Below are 9,509 nucleotides of genomic sequence, written 5' to 3'. Positions count from 1 at the left end.
ATATTTAATTAATCGGTTGAAAAGGTGATCATGTAAATTGTTTATTTTTTTTAGTTATTATTATTATTATTATTATTATATGCATTCATGTAAATAAATTATCTAGCACGTTTTCATATACAGTGTGTGTGTTATTAATCAGAAATAACAATTATAGGCACTGCATCGACAGTTATATAAAGCTCAATTAATTAAACTGTTTCTTCATTACGATTCGTACAAGGTCGCTGTTGTGTTTTTATGAAAGGGTTTTCATAGGAGGTCCAAATTTTAAAATCTACTATACTTTTATTCTATAAATATAAATATATATATTTATGATGAACCCAAAATGTTCACTCTTTTCCAACTAAACTAATAAAGATATTGATGCATGTATATATATAGTATTATTAATTAGTTTAATATATTTATTAGTTATTTTTGTAGCTTCCTTCATTTAAATTTGTGAAATTTGCGGTATTAATAATTATGTAGTTTATTTTATTGCATCTAAATCTCTAGATAAAATTTTTTGCGGCAAAAATCCCTACCGTTACACATTTGGTGTGGACGTTAGTTCCTTAACCATTAAGTGTGTCAAGCGGTATACGTGGCAGCACCCGATTGGCGGCAAAATTCGCTTTTGAAAAGTTTGCGGGCATTAATACCTATGTATCTCATTTTGTTGCACTTTAATACCTAAGTAAATTTTTTGTTGCCTAAAATTAAATAAAATAATTTATTCACCTTAAAAAATTACTAAAATCTACTTAACAAATTATTGATCTTTAAAAAAATTAAATTTATCTTAAAAATTGATTAAATTCTTAGTTTTTTAAGATGATATTTTTATTATTTTTGTTTTAACTAACATTTCAATAAGTTGTTAATTAAAACATAACAATTAAAAAAATTACTAAAATCTAATTATCAAATTATTGAATTGTTAATTAAAACAAAAACAATAAAAAATTCATCTTAAAAATTTATCAAATTATTAGTTTCGTTTAGATCAATTGTTTATTATTTTTGTTTTAATTAACATTACAATAATTTGTTAATTATATTTAAATAATTGTTTGAGGTGAATAAATTATTTTATTTAATTTTTGGCAACAAAAAATTTACATAATCATTAAAGTGCAACAAAAAAAGCTGTATAGGTATTTTTGTCGCCAATCAAGTACTGCCACGTGTATCATTTGCATACTTTAACTGTTGAGGGATCACCGTCCGCACCAAATGCGTAACGATTGAGAGTTTTGCTGTAAAAATTTTGTAAGGATTAAAGATGCAAAATTTCCTTTAAATTTATATATTTAAAGTCTATTGATTCTATTACTCTGAGTTAGGTGAAGTAGGTGGAGAATTAACGATAATAGAATAAGTGCTCAGCAGAAAAACAGAGCGAAGACGAAAAAGAGAAGTAATTATAAGTACATCGTCATTAATAATGAAAATGCCATATCTGATAGAATGTTTAAATACATCTTGGTGCGGTGAGTAAATAGAAACTGGTATATATCTTTGTTTTAATGTATATATATACATATATATATATATATTGTACATGTAATCTAGCAGAATTCACAAACTTAATTGTCACAAATAAATATTATATATAAATAAGGATTTATAATTGTTTTGGACCATATGTTTTGTCTCAATACCCGTTTAGATTTTGTATATTGACAAATTATTTATTGGACCCTGTGTTTTGTAAAATGGCTCAAATAGAACCCTAAACTCGATTTTGGTCAAAATTTTCACAACTGAAATCACAAATAATTCACTAAACTAACAATTCATAACAAAAATTAAAATCTTCCTGTTTAAAAACTGTGCTGTTATATTCAATTTTTTAATTATTAAAATTGAGTTTATGTATCTATTTAAACTATTTTATAAAATTAGGGTCCAAAAATAATTTTTTTAAAATATAAGGTTCAAACAGGTAATCAGAAAAAATACAGGATCCAAAAAATTATAAACCCTTTATTTGTCACAAGTTTGTGAAATCTTGTAGATTATATTTCATATCCCAAATAATAATAAAAAATGTTTTAATTTTAACTAAAAAACAGAATATTTTTTTATTATTATCCCGAATATAAAGTTATGAATCGAATATGAAATGTTATATCTGTTGGAATAATAATAAAATAATATGCCTTTTTCTTTTAGCTAAATTAAACAAGACATTTTTTTATTGAATAAACATATAGTAAAACATAGATTCACATGCATAACCTTTTGTTATAATTATTATGTCATTTTATTTTTCTCAATGGAACTAATCATGCAGAAAGGTCACAACTTTTTTGTGGTCCTTTTTGATTGAGTGAGAATTATTAGAAGTTAATATGATTGATAATAATGACTTTATTATGACTATATATGTATATATCATTGTAAGTTACATATTATAGTGAACTATAGTAACAATAATTAATTATAATTGTGATATTTACTTTTTGTGATGAGCATTATTTGTCATGTGTACGACGGGTTCTGGAGATGCCCTAAGGAATTAAGTTACAGTTTTTTCTAGAAGAAAAATTAAAGTAATTAATAATATTAAATTGAAAACAAAACCTAAATCAAAACACAAATATATATATATATATATTTTTTAAAATAAAGTGGAATCTGTACTGTTAGTTTGCCATGTTTTCAAGTCAGCCGAAGCTTTCACCAGTGAAAACACAGTACATATATATAAATATATATATCAAGTAATGATAATTTCGTTCAAAATATACACTCAAACCCGTAATAACTAATCACATTTACTAAAATTGGAATTTACTGTTTTAAAAAGCTGGTGTAATATTTGGAGGTATAATTTAAGTTTACGTATTATTACTCATATATATATATATAAATATATATATATAAATACTGTCCATCTACACATAAAACAGGAGAAAACTGGTAGTGGGAGAACGAAGAAAAAAAGCCATGAAAGAGACTATTGGCAACATCAAACTTCTTCATGCACAAAACTTTGATCACGATCATGTACTCACACTTTCTCTTCTCCTTTTCTCACTAATTTCTCTTTTTACAGAGAGCTATAGCTTCTATAGCTAGTGTGTGTGTATATATATATATATATATATGCATGCAAATATCTTTGGTAATATAATCGCAGTTTTTTTCTTTTTCCAATCATCTCCTTGAGTATATTTGTACGTATTTGTACTTACTTTGTTTCAGAATTACACGATGATTTAATACAATTTAACAAGAATTACGAAGTGGGTTTTTCTTCTTCTTTTTCTTATTTGTTTATATATATATATATATAATTTTTTGAATTCATATATATGCAGAAGAATAATAATAACTACATGATGATGGTACCACGATGGTTGATTGTTATGTACAAGACAGTATTCTTCAGCAGATGCTTAGTTCATCCAAATTCAAAGAAGAATGATTCTGACCATTTCTGCATCGATTGTCTTCGCCCTCTTTGCTTCAATTGCCTTCCTTCTCATTTGTCTCACAAACATGTTAAGGTATCATAATCATAATCATAATCATCTTAGTTGATTACTATTATGATTATTTTCTTTTCCAGTCAAAAAAAGTCATCAGAAAAAGTTTCTCTCTATGGTGTATATATATACATATATATATGACTTCTGTGATTTTTTTTAATGATGTTTACGTATACTGTATTTGCTTAGATTCGGAGGTACATTTACAGTGACGTGATCAATCGCCAAGACTTGTGCAAACTGTTCAATTGTTCAGGCATACAGGCAAGTAATTATAATAATTATATTTATATATATATATATTAATCTGAAAGTTAATTAATGAAATAGTATTATTAGTGATTAAGTAATCGAATATGTATTTGTACATATATAAGCCCGTAAACATTCCCATCATATTATCATCACATGGTAAAAAACCTTCACACTTATTAATTGTTTTAATTTAGTATCTGATGAACTGTTATTAATGAAATCTTGGTTTTCTAATATTTAAAGTTGTAGGTATACGTATATCCCCCCCAAAAAATGTACTTACTCATAATAAAATAAATGTTTAGTTGTGAACCCTAAATTTAGTAAAAAAAATGATTTTTTTTAGTGGTCCAATCTTCCTCTATATATGTTAAAAAAATGATATGTCTTTATTCCTTGAGTGATATATGTATATATATTAATGTTCTTTAATTTGTTTCCTTTCATTTCATTTACATATATACGTAAATATAATCAGCGTCCTCAAAGTAAATATATGTATCCAAAAGTTGGGACCAAATATTAAACCACATGTTGGTAAGTCTTAATTATAAATTTGAACATAAATTGATAAAAGAAAATATTATATTATATTATATTATTATATCATTTTGTAAGAGATTATAATTAATTGACCAGAGCAGCTTTGACTGCCAACTTTACAGCTCGTACATTTATTTCAAAATTCATTGTACTGTTTGCTTTTTGGGATTGAATTTCTAAATTTGAATATGGGAAAGGTCGCTAGCCACAGGAATTTGTAGTTACTCATATTAATTTGATCGGTCGTATATATAGGCAGGTTCGCAGAAATTCTTTATATGAGAAATTATACATCGTCTTATTAATTTTTTAAAATTTTAAATAATTTACGATACTAAAACTATTGTTCCAATAATTATCGGTATTTTTACTTATTTATTACATGTAAAATAAAATATTCGATATGACATAATGTTATTGGTCTAATCCAATATCAGATCTCAAATTTATTAAATATTATATGATATGTTAACCAATCAAATAGTGATACCATAAGGTGTTGATCAGACCATTTTCAACCCATAATATCATATATAGTGTTGTACCAATATCAAAATTAAGAAATCTTAGCACCATATTTTTTTTTATATTCCAAACACAACAACAAAATTACACAAAAAATTATATTATTTATTATTTTATCTTATATATAAAATAATATATATTTATTATTAAACACTAATATAAAAAGCAAAATAGTAAAGAAAGTTTTTTGCTACATTACTTCACCATATTTGGTGTGGTACTGGAGCTTGACATAATAATAGTAGGATAAATTCAGTTGAGTTGGATTTGATTTTGTGCGCTATTTTAGCACTATATTTATTGTTTTCAGACCAGTTTAAGCTACCCTTAAGGTGCTACGTAGCAAAACTCAAAAATTTAAATTATAATTTATATACCAAAATAAAAAACTCCAAAATAAGGACAAAATTAATGCCCACCATATAAACACCTTAGAAATATATATATATATATATTAAGTAAAAACCAAGTACTATAGCAGTTAATACTACTGGACCTGCTCAACCTCTTAATTTTACTGCAAACATAGGTATACATAAATATATTCCGGTTCAGACTGTTTACACATAAACTAGGGAAATGTACAAGTATATATATATATATATATATATATATATTCATATACAAATGGCGTAATAATAATAAATATATATTTGTTTATTTATTATTATTATTATTATTATTATTATTTTACGATTTGAAATAATAGTTCTAGCTTTGTATAAATATAAGCTAATAAGGACGTTGTTTATATTTCAACTTGAAGTAATATTAAAACCCATTATAAAGTAGATTAATTAATATTTATGGGATTTTAAGATAATTGAATTATTCGGTAGAAAGAAAATGAATTCTTCATCATTAATTATTAAATAGTTATTTGTAAACACAGCTTTCTAATAAATAGATACTGAAAATTTCAGTCAATGACATAAACTTAAAATAATGTGACCATTTCAAATTAATCATGATTTAAGCTATATATATTTTTTGTTTTTAATTTCTAGCTAGTTTGTTTGGTTTAAGCTTCGTATTTATTTTGTTGATGAGTTTTCCATATATCTTCATATATAGAGTTTGTTATAAGTTGTTATAATGACCATTGGAATTTTTTACTCATTCAAATTCTAAATTTTTTATGGTTGGGACTTGGAAGGTAATCAATTTCATGTTAAATTTTTCATGACTAATTTGATCATAATTTCACTCTTGACGTACGATTCATTTTATTTTGTCATATTTTGCAATGATAATTTCCAAAAAAAAATGGATGAATAAAAATTTAATAATTACTTGACAGACATATCATACAAATAAAGCCAAAGTGGTATTCTTGAAGCAAAGGCGTCAACAAGTACAACAAGTAAACAATAACAATAATAATAATTTAGCTAAGGAATACAAATGCATCATCTGCCATAGGAGTTTGCAGGACAATTCTCACTATTGCAGCATAGCTTGCAAGGTATAACACTAACCAAACTCTCTCTCTCTCTCTCTATATATATATATATATAAATATATATATGCTGATGTAAATAAGCTATATAATAAGATTATATATTAGTCGTCAATAGGAGATTAGTGTATAAAATAAATTAATAAATTAACAAATTTAATTGCATGCAAAGATATTCGTACAAAATAATCTCTTATATATAATAACACAATAACATTCTTATTTGTGAGATCAGTGCGTATGAGTTTTCATCAATTATGAATGGAGAATTGATTTTTTTTTTTTTTGTTTATCAAAACTCCATATACAAACTGCAGCTAACCCAAACAGGGCAACTAGATCAAAAAACTAACTAAACAATTTCTATACAATTTAATTCCCCAAACCATTTTCTATCTATCTCAGCGAATCTATTTTGTAAAAAAATGTTCCCTCTAGCTTCAATGTTCTGCTTGATATTTCTAATTGTATAATCAATACTAAGAACCTTGTCATCCCACAGTGTAGTGTTACGCACTCTCCACATATAGTAGGTAGTTGTAGCTAAACTAGAGGCATGTATCCCTCTTTTGAAACGGGAAAGACCCTTCCCTCTAGCATACTCCATGAGTTCGAATGCCAACCCAGCCAGCTCTTCACTTCTGTGATACAATCTCTGCTATAACAACAAGAAAAAAATAAATGTTAATTATCTTCTCTAACATCTCCACATTATCTAGCCCTTGTTTTTAATCTATTCAGGTTGGCTAACCAAGTAATAAAAGCTTGCTTAGGGGCTATGAAAGCATTCAAAATAAATCTGGTTCAAACCAAGTTCACACTCTCTTCTATTCCCATAAATTTCCCGTACAATTTTTGTATGCTATACCTGCTAGAAACAAAGGATTTGATAAGAGTAATAGTTCTTCAATTTATTTTTTACTGCTACCACTTTTTTCCAATACCAGCTGGAGTGCATAGGAGGTTCATACTCCCACCATTGCTCTCCCTTAAGGTACACCGAATGAACTCATTTGACCCAAAGATTTTCCTTGTTTGTTGCTATAACCCAACGCTGCAAGGTTCCACACTTCAACATTTCTAATACCCAATCCTCATTTTTTCTTGCTTTTGCACACATCTTCCCATGCCACACTCCCAACCCCCCATTATCCGCCTCCCCTTTCCATAAGAAAGCTCTACAAATCTCATTGATCCTATGAAAAACCTTCTTAGGAAGAACTACAATATGAGCCCAATACTAATACAAAGTAACTAAAACAGAGTTGATAGGAGTAAGCCTCCCAGCAAAACGATAAATACTACCAACTCCAGCTTCTTATTCTAGCCACCATTTTGTCAACTAATCCTTCACAATCACAAGTTGTAATTCTCTTTGCACTAAAGGGCATACCAAGATACCTAAATGGTAGTTCACCTCCTTAAATTTTGAAACCGAGAGCACTCTTTGAACCTCCGCCTCTTGCATACCACTACAAATAATCTCTGATTTGCTGTAATTTGCCTACAACCCCGAAGATTGAGAGAACAACTCAAAGCCTTGCAACATCATGTAAATTGATTTAAAATCCCCATGAGTAAAGATCACCATATCATCAGCAAAACACAAATGTGTGAGTTGTAACTCAGCACATCTCTCATGAAAGATAAATTCCTTGTTCCTCGAAACCTTTTTCAGAATTCTATTCAAATACTCCATTCCTAACACAAACAACAAATGTGACATCAGATCCTCTTCCCTCAGCCCCTGATTTGAGCTAAAAAAGTCATGCAATGACCCATTTAATATAAACGAAAACTTAGGAGTTCTCACACAAGTCATAACCAAGTGAATAATAATTGATTGGGGAATCCAAATGCCTCAAGCATTTCCTCTAGGAAGTCCAGGTGTCATAAGTTTTCCTAATATCCATTTTAAGGCAATTCGGCTAATCTGGAATTGATTAATTAATATATATAACCCATAATAATTTCATTTGAAATTTTGATATATAATATATCGAAAAGGATTTTGTAATAGTACTAATTATTACTACAAATTGAACACCCTATAGTTTTTTATTTTTATTTTTTTTGCTGAAAAATAATGAAGTAGTTCTTGAAGTCGTGATTATATATAAAATATCCCAAATAACAAAATCTATTATATATCCACATATACATATATAATTACTACTGTTTTGATCATAATTGTGTTGTTATTAAATACTACTATATATATAGGTATTGGCTATACATGGAGATGAGCTTAAGAGAAGAAAAATAAGCTGTAATAAGGAGAAAGAAGATCAGTTACTTACAGCTTTATCATTTCCAAATAAGAGGCAAAAATTAAGAAGAAAAGGAATTCCTCTACGGGCTCCTTTGTTCTGAGACTTCATCTGATCCATCTTCTTCAATAGTTTCATTCCATCTCGATCGCTATCATATTATATATATACATATATATTTAGCTATATATATATATAGCATCATATATATATGCATGTATAAATTAAAAAAAAAAAGTTGCTAGACCTTATTAATTATATAATGTAATTATATATCAGTGCACCTAACCTTATTTTGAATGATCTATGAGTAAGATTTACAGGACCATATTTATATAATATAAATATATATTTATATATATTCCATTATTATTGCTGTTGTAAATCTTTACAACACAGAACTCAACACATATACAAAGAAAACAAGTTAATTTGATCAAACCAATTCAAGCAATAAACCAGAAATTAAAAGGATAAAACTGAAGAAATAAAGAACACAGAATTTTTATACAGGTTCGGCCAAACAAGGACTACTTCTTGTTACTCCCCTGAGTTGTATTCTCTATTAATCAATAGATTACAATGCAAAAGATTAGTTTAGTGCACCACCAAGAACCTAGGTGAAATCCCTCCTCAAAACTCAGCTTGAGTTTTCTTCCAAGAACACTGATCTTGGATTCAGATTTCCCCAACTCTCTTACACTCTTTTCTTCTCTCTAAACACTTCTCTCACTCTCAAATTCAATGTGAATTTTCTGTCCCTTAATACAAAAGATTACAAGGCTTTAAATAGAATTATTACAGCTAAAGAAAAGACTAAAATAACCCTGGTGCACATAAACTAATCTAACCGAAAAATAAAGTCAAACATAACAACTTTAACTGTTAAGTTGTTAAAATATGTTTTCTGTGGATTATAATTCCCACAAATTCCACCTTAATCCATAGAAAACATTTCTTGCAACATCA

The 9,509-nt window shown here is 27.3% G+C and overlaps 1 protein-coding gene across 1 annotated transcript; it reads left to right on the top strand.

The window, feature by feature from the left end:
• Positions 1 to 2,932: 2,932 nt before the first annotated feature.
• Positions 2,933 to 8,676, top strand: LOC133820920 (protein RGF1 INDUCIBLE TRANSCRIPTION FACTOR 1-like). Its single transcript, XM_062253483.1, has 5 exons — positions 2,933 to 3,003; positions 3,318 to 3,506; positions 3,678 to 3,752; positions 6,112 to 6,276; positions 8,494 to 8,676. Exons 1-5 carry the CDS (start codon positions 2,944 to 2,946, stop codon positions 8,641 to 8,643), a joined length of 639 nt encoding a protein of 212 aa, XP_062109467.1. The 5' UTR covers positions 2,933 to 2,943; the 3' UTR covers positions 8,644 to 8,676.
• The last annotated feature ends 833 nt before the right edge of the window (positions 8,677 to 9,509 follow it).

This window comes from Humulus lupulus, chromosome 3, assembly GCF_963169125.1.
Source record: "Humulus lupulus chromosome 3, drHumLupu1.1, whole genome shotgun sequence".
Classification (NCBI taxonomy): Eukaryota; Viridiplantae; Streptophyta; class Magnoliopsida; order Rosales; family Cannabaceae; genus Humulus; species Humulus lupulus.
This window is presented reverse-complemented; position numbering and strand designations above follow the sequence as displayed.